Source organism: Pangasianodon hypophthalmus, chromosome 4 (genome assembly GCF_027358585.1).
Source record: "Pangasianodon hypophthalmus isolate fPanHyp1 chromosome 4, fPanHyp1.pri, whole genome shotgun sequence".
In the NCBI taxonomy this organism is placed as follows: Eukaryota; Metazoa; Chordata; class Actinopteri; order Siluriformes; family Pangasiidae; genus Pangasianodon; species Pangasianodon hypophthalmus.
The window spans coordinates 23,852,804-23,867,293 of NC_069713.1; the positions used below are offsets into that span (position 1 = coordinate 23,852,804).

Genomic DNA, 14,490 nt, shown 5'->3' on the forward strand with positions numbered 1-14,490 from the left:
GAATGTACTTGCATTACTTAGAACAAAAAATAGCCATTAATGCTAATCCTATGAAGAAGGTCTTTAATGAAATTTGATCTTACACAGGTGGCATTCAAGGCAAAGCTAAGTCCTGGCCAGGAGTCTTTCATACTTCTGGATGATGTGTCAGTGAGAAATGGAGCTTGCCTTCCCACAGGAAGCTGTGATTTCGAGTCAGGGCTGTGTACATGGGTGAATTCAGATGTGGATGACCATGACTGGGTCCATGCAGATGGACATGCAGGCGGTCCTATGACTGATCACACAACACACACTACAGATGGTGAGGAACAAAAAAACAGCATTTTGATTTCTGCAGGGCTGGTGACTGTACAAAATGTTTTCATAACTAAAAAAAATGAATGTAATAAATGGTGCTGATTTTAAATGTTCAGAACTGCCTTGTGTATATGCACCCATACACAGAAGGACTGTGGGTTGATGGAACATAAGATCAGAATGGTGGATGCACTGGAAATACATACTACCAGCCACAAATCATTATTCATTAGTAGAAGAAATAAAAAAAAAATTAACATAAAATCATATAAATGTTAAATATAAAATTAACTCATTTGATATTTGTTCATAACTGAAACAAAGTAAGTTTCATAGCTTTTTGAGAAAATCTTGTAAACCTTGAAACTGAAATAAATCTTATATCATAACAACCAGTTTTAGTTTAATATTGACCTTATTAGCACGGTATTGTATGAGCTATACTTTACTGTTGCTACTGCTTTCATCTGAAGACTGACAAAGGTTTTTATTACTTATATTAGTGAAGAATTATTTCTAATCTAATTTGTAAATATTAGTCAATAAAAGCAGTTTAAGAGTACAAGTATATGTCTTGCTCTTCACACAGGCAGGTTTATGTTATCTCACATGACCAATCTAGACAACAGCAGCACGGCTATGCTCATCTCTGAGCAGATCCAACAAAGCTCTGACTCCTGCCTCTCGTTTTGGTATAACGTGAATTACAGGTCTGAGCAAATCACACCCACACTTTTGCTCCTATTCTTTAGTGTTTTAAATGGTATAGAATTGTCTTAAACCTGAATTGTAGAACAATTACAGACCTGGTACTTGACTCATTTCACTTTGTGTATCTTGTCTCTGCAGTAACTCAGGGACCTTGCGAGTGTTTTTGGAAATAGAGAACACACAGCGAAGGCTGATTTTTAAAACAAGTGCTGCTGAACACAGCTGGAGAAATTTCTCTACCACAGTGTCTGAGACCAAGCCTTATAAGGTGAGAAGGGATTTGATCATTTTCAGATCTATGCTTCCACAGCATGCTGTATATCAGATATATTTACATACACTTTGTGGCCACTTTAATAGGAACACCTGCACACCTGTGACAGCAGCGCAGTGCATAAACTCATGCAGATACAGATCAAGAGCTTCAGTGAGCTCTAGATTTTGACTGGGGCATGGCTGGTGGTGCCAGATGTGCTGGTTTGATTATCAGCAAACTGCTGATCTCCTGGGATTTTTCATTTTCAGTTGAAAAACAGTTTTTGGTGACCTGTGCCCACTGTAGCCTCAGATTCCTGTTCTAACAGGAGTGGTACCCAATGTGGTCTTCTGCTGTTGTAGCTCATCCACCTCAAGATTAAAGGTGTTGTGCTCTCTGAGATGCTTTTCTGCTCAACATGTATATAAAGAGTGGTTATTTGAGTTATTGTAGACTTGTCGGTTCTAACTAGTCTGGCCATTTTCCTCTGACCTCTCTCATCAACGATGCTTTTCTGCCTTCATAATTGCCATTCACTGGGTGTTTTTTTCCCCACACCATTCTGTATATACTCTAATACTGTTGCATGAAGATCAGCAGTTTCTGAAATGTTTCTGGCACCAACAACTATGCCACAGTCAAATTTTCCCCCATTCTGCTGTTTGATGTCTGATGTGAACATTAACAGAAGCTCTTGTCCTTTATCTGCATGATTTTATGTATCATGCTGGCCTGTGATTGGCTAACTTGATAACTGCATATATGAGCAACGGTACAGGTGTTCATATTATGTATGGTAAAGTCTATGACATTTTAAAAGATAACATTTTAGAAGTCACCCTTTTTTAGATTGTTCTAGATGCAGAGTCTGAAAATGGAGGATTTATTGCTGTGGATGATATAACAGTTACAAAAGGGCAGTGTAAAGGTAAGGCACATTTCTCCTGAATTGTGTACTAATGAAGAGACTGTAGTGGCTGTATATTGCTCATACAAAATAAGAGAAAAGTTAATATTATAGAATTTGTTACTGTTTCTTTGATAAAACTCCCCAATGCAGAGGGGACTGTGGTGAGTGGGGTATTTGTTGGGTGCCAGTTTGAGATGGATAGCTGTGAGTGGAAAGATGTGAGTGTGGGACAGTTTTCCTGGCAGCGGGGTCGCAACGGAACAGCTTCAGATAACACTGGGCCCTCAGTTGACCATACTACTGGCACAGAACTGGGTAAGTCACTCCAATACACGTCTCTCACTACTAGATCATCTTTTGGTGTGCTTCTGTGAAAACTACGCACAAAAGACAGCTCTGTAAATGGGGTGGACAAAATTATGAAAACATGTAAAAAAAAGAGTTCAAGTATAGTTCAAGAGATCAAATATAGTTCAAGAGGTCAAGTATAGAGAAAAGCCATATTAAATTTAATGTGTGTAATTGTCTAAAAATCTGGAGTTAATTAAGTAATCAAAGCAACATGAAACAGTTATTGATAATGTTGCAGAGGGACAAGTGCACTGGTCACAAACACAGCCATCTTGAAGTCAGCTTGAAAAATGACTTACTTTAAAACCATGTCATGTCTAACATGGACAAACTATATCAGCAAAAAAGGACAGAGTAAGACCTTGGAATTATAAAGTTTTAGCTATGTTGATACGCCTCTGTGGTACAGCCCCATTAGAAACTGTGTGCTGTGTTACTATAATGTACTGACTGGATGTAATTGTGTAATCATTTTATTAGCGCTTATCCAAAAATCATTAGCATGGGGCACTGACTAGGGGCAATACACAGGCTTGTCCATACTCAGAGCACAGAACACAGGCAGACAGAAGTCAAGGTAAACCAAGAAAATGAGATACTAGAAAACAAGGAACATACAAAGTATAAAACAAACAGAGGGGTATATATGTTATATAAGTCATAATGAAGCGAATTATAAAGAATAAGCAAGATAAACCAGGAGGTAAACTGTATATACAGACCACCTTCCAGACACCATTTGTAATCAAGACCAACATGCAAAGATGCATAACCTCATTGTAAGGCCTCATTATAACCTCATTGTAACCCAGCTCTCTAAGCATTCAAGGTCATACAAACTTACTAGTATCTTTTACTCTTTTTAATCTTTTACTCTTTTAAGAAAGTCCAACAATGCAACCAATGAAATGTTCAATATACTGTATTGAACATATACTGTTATATATATATATATATATATATTTTTTTTCCCTTTTGTACTATCGTGCTTGATCTGTAATGATATGGACAGACCTGCTCTCTCATGATACTGCAAGGTGATGGTGCCTGTGCGGGATTTTAAAACTTACAAAATGTTTACATAAGACAGGAAATTCCAGACTGATTTTGCAAAAAAAAAAAAAATCCCACAATAAGAAGAATGAACATGTACAAGCAAAATAAATAATGAATAAATAAATAAATAAATAATGAATAAGTAAAATGCTATGCACAATCGTAAAGGACATTCATTTAAAAATATATATATTTCTGAACAGCTGAATTGAAAGATTCAATATCTCACGAGATGATATTGATATTAAGCCTTATAATGATATTAAGATATTATTATGTCTTTCTGTTATTTTCTCCACTATATATATGTATATCTAACTAGACTGTCAGCCCTGATTGAGCCTAGTGAAATAATCTACAGTGCTGTAAGTGATTATAGTGGGCTTACTCTGATTTTCTGTGTTGTTAGGCTGGTATATGGCAGTAGATGCCAGTAATGGAGAGCAGAACAGCTATGCCGCTCTACAGAGTCCTGCTATGAGACAAGCCAGCACTGAGTGTATGCTTGAGTTCTACTATCACATGAATGGGGAAGGTAAGATAAATGCTATAGGACACATCATAGGAGACACACGCCTATGGTCATTCATTCACTCATCATCAGTAACCGCATTATTCTGGTCAGGGTCATGGTGGATTTGGAGCCTATCTCAGGAATACTGGGCAAGAGATAGGAATAAATCCTGGATAGGAAGCTAGTCTATCAGGAAACCATACAACCATACACTTCTTCATACACTTATTCACATCTAAGGGCAATTCACCTACTGGCAAGGTGGGAAAAAGACGTGAGAACCTGGAGGAATCTCACACAGTATGGGGAGAACATAGGAAAGTTCTCATACACAGTAACGCAAGCTCAGGATCTACGTCCTCTGCCTATTACAGATAGGTTTATGAGACAGTAGATGATAGATCAGTTGTTGTGATGTAACAGAGATGCATTAGTAGTGAAGCTGTGTCTTAGTTGTAATAGAGTGTTTGTGATTTGTCCTATCTGCAGGAATTGGGGAGTTAAAAGTGTTCCTCCAGGAGGGCCTGAGAAAGACGCCTATATGGTGGAAATCTGGTGATCATGGAGACAAGTGGCATCGGGCAGAGGTGGCAGTTGGTCGAACTCACCAGGTCTTTACTGTCATTTTTGAGGCCACCAGAACCTTTAGTGAGCTTGGTGACATTGCTATAGATGACATCGCTTTCCTGAGCTGCTCTCTCCCAGGTACAAAATAGATTAATATTTGGAATGGCTTACAGCTACCAGGCCTAGGTGATGACAGAGATCTATCCTTCTGTTTATCTTATCCCTTTAACTTTCTGTCTTTCAGAGCCACAGGAGTCATGTCCGCCAAATACATTCACATGCTCCAACCGTGTGTGTGTGGATGTGAGCAGAATATGTGACTTCAGTGATGACTGCGGAGATGGAAGTGATGAAGCACAATGTGGTATCTTCAGCCCTTATATATTTCACCACTTATACAAGATGCTTTAGCAGTTTAATTATGAAATAACGAAGCACATTGGATAAGTAATAAAACATCTTCAAGATTAAAGAATTAACCCAGTCACCCTACCTTACTCTAGTGAACAGGATGAGAGTACTAAACCATGAAAAAATATGTCTGTGAGATCTTTTATAGACAACTTTAGTTGTAATGTGGTGTGTGTGCATGGGCAGATGGACTGGCTTATAAGCAGCGCTGCAGTTTTGAACAGGGCATGTGCTTATGGGAGATTAGTGAGGAATGGGCCAGGTGGATGTTGGATAGAGGAGAGGGGGCATGGCCACAACATGGACCACCCAGAGATCACACACGCAACATAGCAGCAGGTACGTAGTAACATCAATACACACTCATCAGATTAAGAATTTAAGTGTGGTAGAAAACAGAATATAAGAACGAGTGAAATAATATGTGATGGCATATCAATCTAAGTGTACAGAAGCATAGGCAGGTACAGAAATACCTGCTATCAAATGATATCAGGGGCAAATATGTCATTATCCTTCTAATAAAATAAATATGACTTTTTTAGGCCATTACATTATCCCTGCCAGTCAAAGCCAGACAGCTGTGATCATCTCCAGCACATTGCTCCCTAGCTCCAACTGCACTGTGAGTCAAATGCTAGCTGCTAAAGATAAAGATAAACAGTATAACACATTTGAGTGAGCAATAAGTTTCCTTTATCAATTTCCCAAAAATGTTTCTTGGTTTTCCCCACCATCCACATTTTTGCTCTCTCCCAGCTCCCACACTGAATCCACACTGAATAGTACAAGTGTTCTTACAGGTGATCTTCTACCACGTTTCCCATGGTAACAACTCCACAGCCAGACTTACCATGCGACTGCGGACACTACGCAGTGGAGATCAGGACATCATTCTCTGGCAGCAGAATGCGGCTTGTGGATTTCACTGGCAAAGGACAGAGGTCATCTTCTCCGCCTTAGTAAAGGCCAAGGTCAGAAAGATTAAAGCTATAATTATGCATTCGAATCCACCTCAAATGATTTGATCAGGAATGACACTAGGAAACACTAAACTGAGCTTGTGGGGCTAAGTCACATGTTTTGTTTATAGATAGTGTTTCAATTTGATGGGAATGGCAAGAGCCAGGAAGAATACATAGCTGTGGATGATGTGTCTTTTTCACCAAACTGCGTTCACGACCCTGACAATAGCCAACTGCCAGTCTTACCCCCTACAGCTCCGCCTACAGTCACCCCAACCACTCCTACACCCACTGAGCATCCCTGCAGGGTGAGACTAAATTGGTTATGTTGTTGAATACCTTGAATAGATATAGTCTACACTGCTGTTTTAGCAACTTTTATTGCTTCTGTCATTTCATGATCATATGCATATAAGTCTTATTTGCAATTTTTTCTTGCTTAGGAGAATGAGTTTCACTGCTGGAGGTCGGATGGGAGGAAATGCATCGCTACTACGGCTCGTTGTGATTACAGCATAGATTGCCCTCTGGGCGAAGATGAGGAGACATGCGGTGAGACAGTCCTCCTCTGAAAAATCTTATTATTGTTTACAGAAAGTTATATCCATGTCCACTTCTTAAACACACTTCTTGTCCTCTTGTTGGGTTGTGTAACTCTAGGACCCTGTACATTTGAGTATGGACTTTGCAACTGGAGTGACATAAGTCAGGATAATATCAAGTGGCAGAGGGTGAAAGTTAGTGAGAATACACAACCCCCAGCTGACCACACCACAGGAACAGGTGATACCGTAATACAGCACAAATAGCACGAAAAATTTCTAACAAACCTCACAGACTATTTCTAGCTGTTCTTCACAGAAGCACAAAGATTATTTAATTTACGTAGTAATTTTTGTATTAAGTATTTATTCACACCAGACCCAGATATCTACTACATTCTGGCACCTACAGTGTATACAATCCTATCATTATCGCTTCTTCTCAGGTCACTACATGTATGTAAATTTGAGTTCAGTGCCATCTGAAAATGAGGTGCAGTTTGAGAGCCCATCACTGCCACCTACCTCCCCATACTGCCAGTTACTGTGAGTAACTTCATACCAATACCACGCTTAAGCCCTGTTCAGATTGTATTAGTTCCACAGGGGATCTGGTGTAAATCCATTACATCCATTACAGGTGCTATTCTGTGATTTAACTTCTGTTCAGGTGTTTTTCTCTCTCTACACACTGAGACGATTTCCAGCCAAACATGCCTATTGTTTTGCACAAACTCAAAAGTTTGACCACTTTACTTCCATCTGGATAGATTTTACTTTTATACTATACTATTTGCACTTTGCATATAGTATATGCTATGCATGTTATATCTATTGTCTTATATTTCACACCATGGTCTTGTGCACATGCTATTTTGTTTCAGTATATACTGTATACTATGATGTTAATTTTGACTTGGCTTGAATGGATGTCTAATATCACATGCACTTCATTTTAATGGAAAGTTGATTAAATGGATAATATACAGATACCACAGTTTATATGATGTAGCTTTACAAGTCTCTGTCACTGTGTTCAGGTTTCATTTTTACCTGGGTGGAGAAGATGGTGTTAGAGGTCTAAGTGTGTTCATGCAGAATGAAGAGAATCACAGGACACAACTCTGGACTCGCACCAACAGCACCGAAAAGCACTGGACTCTGGAGCACCTCGCAATAGGGGAACAACAGCAGCGCTACAGGGTGTGTGTGTGTATTCAGTATGTGTGTGTGTATATATATATAATTTCAGATACTGTCTTTAAGCACCCTAAATTCTGTTTATCTGTAGAGCTGACCAATTTGTATTAAATAGTTAGATTGCAAGACTTTTGCTCAATGCTGTATAGACTCTATATGTACAAAGTTCTAATGAGGACTTATTTCTGTCTTGTCTCAGATCATCTTCAGTAGTCCAACCACATCACTACATATCAGTAAAGCTGTCCATCATGGAGCTTCTCTAGATGACATCTCCTTCCTGAACTGTGAAACATCGTATCAACCACCAGGTGGGAGTCAAAGTCTAAACACTCTCTCTGTGTCTGCATAAGAGAGAAGGATAAGGGAGAAATCTTATCCCTAATGGCACCCTAATCTGTGCAGTCTTCCTTTAAGTCTGCACTTAGGTTATGTATAGACTTATGGTGCCTGAGCGATCAAGCGCTTGATTTCTATGAGCTACAACTGAGAAATGTTTAGATGTATTGGTTCTGCGGACCATGAAATCTGAAACTTAATTTTCCATTGGACAAATGAAAAATGTAAATGTAATTGCTGTATATTAGGTCATTATATAAATAGGTAATTGATCATACTCATGAATTATTTTATGGAGTGCATTACACATTGTAACTCAAATACTGCTTAAAGACAAGTTAAATTAATAGGAAAGGACTCTATTTGAAGATCTTTTTCACTTGTTTAATATGCCTTGTTGTTTTCTGCCAATACCTTCACTTGTAATTGCAAGGCACCACTGCTGAGTCTACTTGGGGTTTGCCAAAGGGTGCAGTAAGGGCATATAGAGGGCATTTGTGAACACTCTTTTGATGCCCAAAATGAGAAATGCACCATCCTATGGCTTCAGAGATTTTGTATACATGGACCACAGGAGCACAATTTCACCACTTGCGGCAGGGTCACAGAGGGTTAGAGTGAGAATAAATACAAATTTATTCTCAAATAGATATTCTGTTGAATAAACAGACAGTATTTGTTTAAAGCTTCTATATGGTATTTAAATTTGCATGTAAAATGATTACAGTTACATTTGCTCATTTGGTTGATGCTTTTTATCCAAAGTAACTTAGAATTCAAACAGTAAGTCAAACTAACTGTAGTTGAAGGTGTTTTGCCAGTCATCTGAAGGATAAAGGTGAGTAGCAAAATAGTGATTGGCTTATTACTATTCTTATTTAGCACTACAACCTGTATGGCTCAAACCGTTCACAGATAAGTGAACTGAAAGTGAATCAAGTGAGATCATAGCATCCTTGTTGTGCTCCAGCTCTTTCTACTGCTGGCTGCTCCTTTGAGGAAGACCTGTGTAGGTGGGTTCAGGGAAGTACTGGGGACTTCTACTGGCTGAGAAAGAGTGGACCAACTGAAACTATCAATACCGGCCCTGCAGGAGATCACATCAGTGGCACAGGTCTGTCAGCCATATGCGCTGTCCATTAGAAACATTGTTTCATTATCTATTATATATAAAAAGTTGTTTCATAGCTGTGTTATTTCACAGGATATTATCTATATATTGAAAGCTCAACTGCTAATAAAAGAGGTAGTGTGGCTCAGCTGAAGTCTCCTGTGCTCCCCCCTGCTGGAGAGAATGGATACTGTTTAAAAATCCGGTACCACATGTTTGGAGCAACAGTGGGCTCACTAAATATAATTCTATACTCTGTTGAATCCAGAGTGTCCACAGTGGTGAGATGGCAGCCATTTTTACCAGACACATTTGTATAATCTTTCACCTCTAGGAATTGGATTGATCATGTATGCTTTCAACATGCTTTCAACACCAGGTGTGGCAGAGGGTGGGCTCTCAGGGGAATGAGTGGCATGTGGCCCAGAGGCATGTGACCCTACATGAAGTTCATCAGATATTGATCGAGGCCTCAGTAGGTGGAGAGGCTGGAGATATTGCTATAGATGACTTATCATTTACTGAAGGAGCTTGTGCTCCCACAGGTACTTAAAAGCATGACTCACATCCTTGCTTTTGTTTATAACAAGCTTTTGCTAAAACACTTTGAAACAGGTGTAGTAATAACTATATTCAACTATGATTGTTGATTAATGTGATATAGTATAATCTGTGTCCACTAGCAAGACATTGTGCTAGCCTGGGAAAATCCTTCATATGGTGAGGATTTGACATTTTCTACTATATACAGTATCTAGTTCTGAAAACACAAATAAAATTATAGCATTTTAAAGTCTAGCTATCCCCAAAATTACATTTAAACATTCAATACTTGGGTGGCACAGAGCAAAAACCTGATTTTTCCAACTTTTTGGGCTGTTTGCCAGAATTGAACAGCAGCAGCATCCAGTGGGTTTTCCCAGACTGCCACACATTTATTAAAATCAAATACAGTCATGACAAATTGTAAAATTATTGTTGCAGTTTTTCCTAGAAGCAGAAGCAATGTTAATGCACAACTCATGTAACTCATACTGTTAGATGCTTCCATGCATCATCATTGAATGAATAAAAAAGCCCTCAAATTGAACAAGTGTTGTGCAGAAGTTAGCAACTGCTCAATAAAGTGCATATTAATGTTTAATTACTGATTCTGGCTAAGGGTTTTGACTATATGTATGGCTAATGTGTTTCTTAAACACCTACACAAATGTATATATTATTAGACTTCCTGCATTTAATATAGTGTACTGACAATGTTGTTTGTTGCTTTGTTGCTTAAATCATAGTATTATCATTTCAGATGGCCTTTGTGACTTTGAAGAAGGGAGCTGTGACTGGACACAGGAAGTTGATGATGATCTAGACTGGGTTAAAGGATCAGGAAATACTCCAGTCATAAAATTCCAACCGAGCTTCGACCACACAACCAATACAGACAGTGGACATTACTTCTATATGGACTCCTCTTCTCATGTATCAGGACACACTGCTAGGATGTACTTTCCTCTCTTTACTGCAGGTACACTAGGAAATAACCAGCTTCCTCCTTTCCCTTACCTTTGAATTCAGACAGTCTATCCTTGTGCCTTTGGGAACTGGTGTGCAGTAATAGTCCATGAGTTAAGACACAGATAATGTGCAAAATGTGCAGATAAACCACACTCTATCCTAGACTGGAAGGGTTCCAGTCCTTGAGGTAATTACAGTTGGAGTTCACTGGGATCAAGAGTATTCCTTAATATATTCTACCTACTGCAAAATATTAGAGGCAATATTAATCTCAAATGTAAGAATCTCTTTCAGACTTGTGCTTGATTTTCAGAAAGAAGCCAGTGTCTTCATTTGTGGTATTATATGAGTGGGAAGGACACAGGGACACTGAATGTGTACCAGGCATACTCAAATGGAGCTCATTCGCTGCTGCTGAGTCAGTCTGGAGAACAAGGCGAGCTGTGGAGATTTGCACAGGCGCCACTGCCCCATACTGGTCCAGAATACAGAGTGAGTCCCTTAATCATTTTGGCTGCAGGTCACTGAGTCCATCCCAGTATTACAGGAATTATAATCATATGGCATTAATATGGATGAGGCAGTCCATGTAATTATACAAGCTGTTCTATTCATAAGGTGCCAGTGACACAGTAGATATTTAGTTTAGATCTGACCCTCTAAACTACACTATATGGCCAAATGTATGTGGACACCTAAGTATTGGACATCTCATACCAAAACCATGAGTATTAAAATAAAGTTGTTTCCTCTTTCCTGATATAACAGCCTCCACTTTTCTGGGAAGGCTTTCCACTAGATTTTGGAATATGGCTTTAGGAATTTGTGCCCATTCAGCCACAAGAGCACAAGGGGCTGGGCACTGATGTCAAGCAAGAAGGCCTGGCATCAAGTTCCATTTCAGCCCAAAGTTGTTCGTGGGTTTGAGGTCAGGGCTCAGTATAGACCACTTGAGTTCTTCCAAACCAACCTTGGTAAACCATTCCTTCATGGACCTCACTTTGTGCACATGGGCATTGTCATGCTGGAACACATTTGTGCTTGGCCCTTAGTTCCAGTGAAGGAAAATCTTAATACTACAGCATACAAAGACATTCTAGACAATTGTGTGTTTCCAACTGTGTGGCAATAGTTTGAAGAAGACCCTTATATGGTTATTATGGTTAGGTGTCCACATTTTTGGCAATATAGTACTATATAAGGGTCTTCTATATAATAGAAGTACTTTTAGAACCCATATATTGCAAGAAATGACATCTTAGCAAGTAAAAATATCTTGAACATATTCAGATTTGTCTAGAATTTCCTATTATAAGATTACCATAAACCAAATATAAGATTATTAAACCTATTTCTAGGCTTTTTTTTAAGTAATAATAATAATAATTTCAAGCTTGAAATAGTCTTGTTCTATTGGCATATAAATCACTCATTTTAAGCATTTATATCTAGAAAGAAGCAAAATTATCTGCCAATAGAATAAGGAAACATAAAGCTTAAAATGAGTTTAAAAATGGCTCGAAATGGGTTTAATAGTCTTACGTTTTGTTTATTGTAATCCTGTAATAGGAAATACTAGATCAATCTGACTGTATTCAACATATTTTCACTTGGTAAGATGTCAGTTTTTGTAGTGTAAAGCCAGTGGGAAATGGAATTGTGTCTCCTCTGTATATTAGGTCATCAGTAATGTTGTATATTTCAGACAAAGAGCCAGTTTAGTTTAAGAGGAGATACAGACTTCATTTATTTCACAAAACTGAAGGTCCATTTACTCACGGTCCATTAATTCACTATTAAATTCTCCCATCAAAACTTCTCATTATTCTGCAACATAATCCATTTCAAATTTCAGAAAACAAACATCCTATTATAAGTGATTTCGGATTGGAAGGGGATAAAGGTTGCAACTAACAGAGCAAACAAGGCTCATGACGTCAGTCTTGACATTTTGCATTTGTTACATTTAGTCATGTTCTATTTGATATATTGATTATTAATTCAACAAAAGTTCTACTTCTTTTGTTCACTAGAGATTCTTTAGTGCCTGGGTCTGCATTTCCTTCCATATCCTCACATCTCTGTAATGTAATGATCAACCTCCACATTTAACAATTTATGGAGGGAAACCAATGATTTAACAGCGTGAGCTTGCTAGTCGCATGCTGAAAAAGTAGTTTCCCACTAGACTCTCAAAAATAATAGCTATATAAGGTACGTTCTAAAGCATAAAAAAGGACAAATGTTGTTGCTGTAAGTTGTGGATGTTGTGTTGGTCTCACCAAGATGACCTATGGTATGGTATGGTATGGTATGGTATGGACCTATGGTATGGACCTGTGGTATGGTATGGTATGGTATGGACCTATGGCATGGTGTGGTATAGTATGGTATGGTATGGTATGGTATAGTATAGTACAGTATGGTATAGTATGATGTGGTATGGTATGGACCTATGGTATGGACCTATGGTATGGTATAGTATGGTATAGTATGGTATGGTATGGTATGGACCTATGGTATAGTATGGTATGGTATGGACCTATGGTATGGTATGGTATGGTATGGTATGGTATGGACCTATGGTATGGTGTGGTATGGTATAGTATAGTATGGTATAGTATGGTATGGTATGGTATGGACCTATGGTATAGTATGGTATGGTATGGTATGGTATGGTATGGTGTGGTATGGTATAGTATAGTATGGTATGGTATGGTATGGTATAGTATGGTATAGTATGGTATGGTATGGTGTGGTATGGTATAGTATAGTATAGTATGGTATGGTATGGTATGGTATAGTATGGTATAGTATGGTATGGTATGGTATGGTGTGGTATGGTATAGTATAGTATAGTATGGTATGGTATGGTATAGTATGGTATGGTATGGTATGGTATAGTATAGTATAGTATAGTATGGTATGGTATGGTATGGTGTGGTATGGTATGGTATAGTATGGACCTATGGTATGGTATGGTATGGTATGGTATAGTATAGTATAGTATGGTATGGTATAGTATGGTATAGTATGGTATGGTATGGTATGGTGTGGTATGGTATGGTATAGTATAGTATGGTATGGTATGGTATGGTGTGGTATGGTATGGTATGGTATGGTATGGTGTGGTATGGTATGGTATGGTATGGTATGGTATAGTATAGTATAGTATAGTATAGTATGGTATGGTATGGTATGGTGTGGTATGGTATGGTATGGTATAGTATGGTATGGTATGGTATGGACCTATGGTATGGTATGGTATGGACCTATGGTATGGTATGGTATGGTATGGACCTATGGTATGGTATGGTATGGTATGGACCTATGGTATGGTATGGTATGGTATGGTATTCACTATCTAAACAGCATTCAAAATCTAAAAAAAACAGTGAGAAATGCTATTGTGAGAGTCCTTAAGCAGGATGGCTCTTGTTTCAGATCCTAGTGGAGGGGATAAAGGGACAGAGTGAGCAAGGCACTGTAGCTGTGGATGATGTGCTGGTGTCACACTACCCATGCACCGGTCCAGGCCACTGTGACTTCGAGGTGAACATGTGCAGCTGGCGCAATCTGATGGCTGAGGACAATATGGATTGGCTCCGAAATCAGGGAAACTCTAGAGCTCCCAGCACAGGACCAAGTGTAGACCACACCACCAACTCCTCCATTGGTCAGCTTTTTAAACACTTAGTATTCACACACTGCCACTTCTATAATGATGGGGCTATAATGGTGTACT

At 38.7% G+C, this 14,490-nt stretch overlaps 1 protein-coding gene across 2 annotated transcripts in view; it reads left to right on the forward strand.

Annotated features, from left to right (window-relative positions):
• Window positions 1-14,490, forward strand: part of si:ch211-106h4.4 (MAM and LDL-receptor class A domain-containing protein 2) — a 32,104-nt gene that overhangs the window by 16,036 nt on the left and 1,578 nt on the right. For both annotated transcript variants that reach the window (XM_034303413.2, XM_034303414.2), the window contains 23 exons: window positions 88-304; window positions 890-1,010; window positions 1,150-1,279; window positions 2,117-2,195; window positions 2,328-2,492; window positions 3,994-4,119; window positions 4,588-4,803; window positions 4,910-5,029; window positions 5,263-5,415; window positions 5,622-5,701; window positions 5,880-6,050; window positions 6,170-6,349; window positions 6,485-6,593; window positions 6,702-6,824; window positions 7,030-7,129; window positions 7,624-7,786; window positions 7,983-8,094; window positions 9,093-9,236; window positions 9,327-9,514; window positions 9,613-9,778; window positions 10,537-10,755; window positions 11,059-11,237; window positions 14,190-14,421. In XM_034303413.2, the coding sequence (XP_034159304.2) occupies window positions 88-304; window positions 890-1,010; window positions 1,150-1,279; window positions 2,117-2,195; window positions 2,328-2,492; window positions 3,994-4,119; window positions 4,588-4,803; window positions 4,910-5,029; window positions 5,263-5,415; window positions 5,622-5,701; window positions 5,880-6,050; window positions 6,170-6,349; window positions 6,485-6,593; window positions 6,702-6,824; window positions 7,030-7,129; window positions 7,624-7,786; window positions 7,983-8,094; window positions 9,093-9,236; window positions 9,327-9,514; window positions 9,613-9,778; window positions 10,537-10,755; window positions 11,059-11,237; window positions 14,190-14,421 (3,493 nt within the window). The remainder of the gene's footprint in view (window positions 1-87; window positions 305-889; window positions 1,011-1,149; window positions 1,280-2,116; window positions 2,196-2,327; window positions 2,493-3,993; window positions 4,120-4,587; window positions 4,804-4,909; window positions 5,030-5,262; window positions 5,416-5,621; window positions 5,702-5,879; window positions 6,051-6,169; window positions 6,350-6,484; window positions 6,594-6,701; window positions 6,825-7,029; window positions 7,130-7,623; window positions 7,787-7,982; window positions 8,095-9,092; window positions 9,237-9,326; window positions 9,515-9,612; window positions 9,779-10,536; window positions 10,756-11,058; window positions 11,238-14,189; window positions 14,422-14,490) is intronic.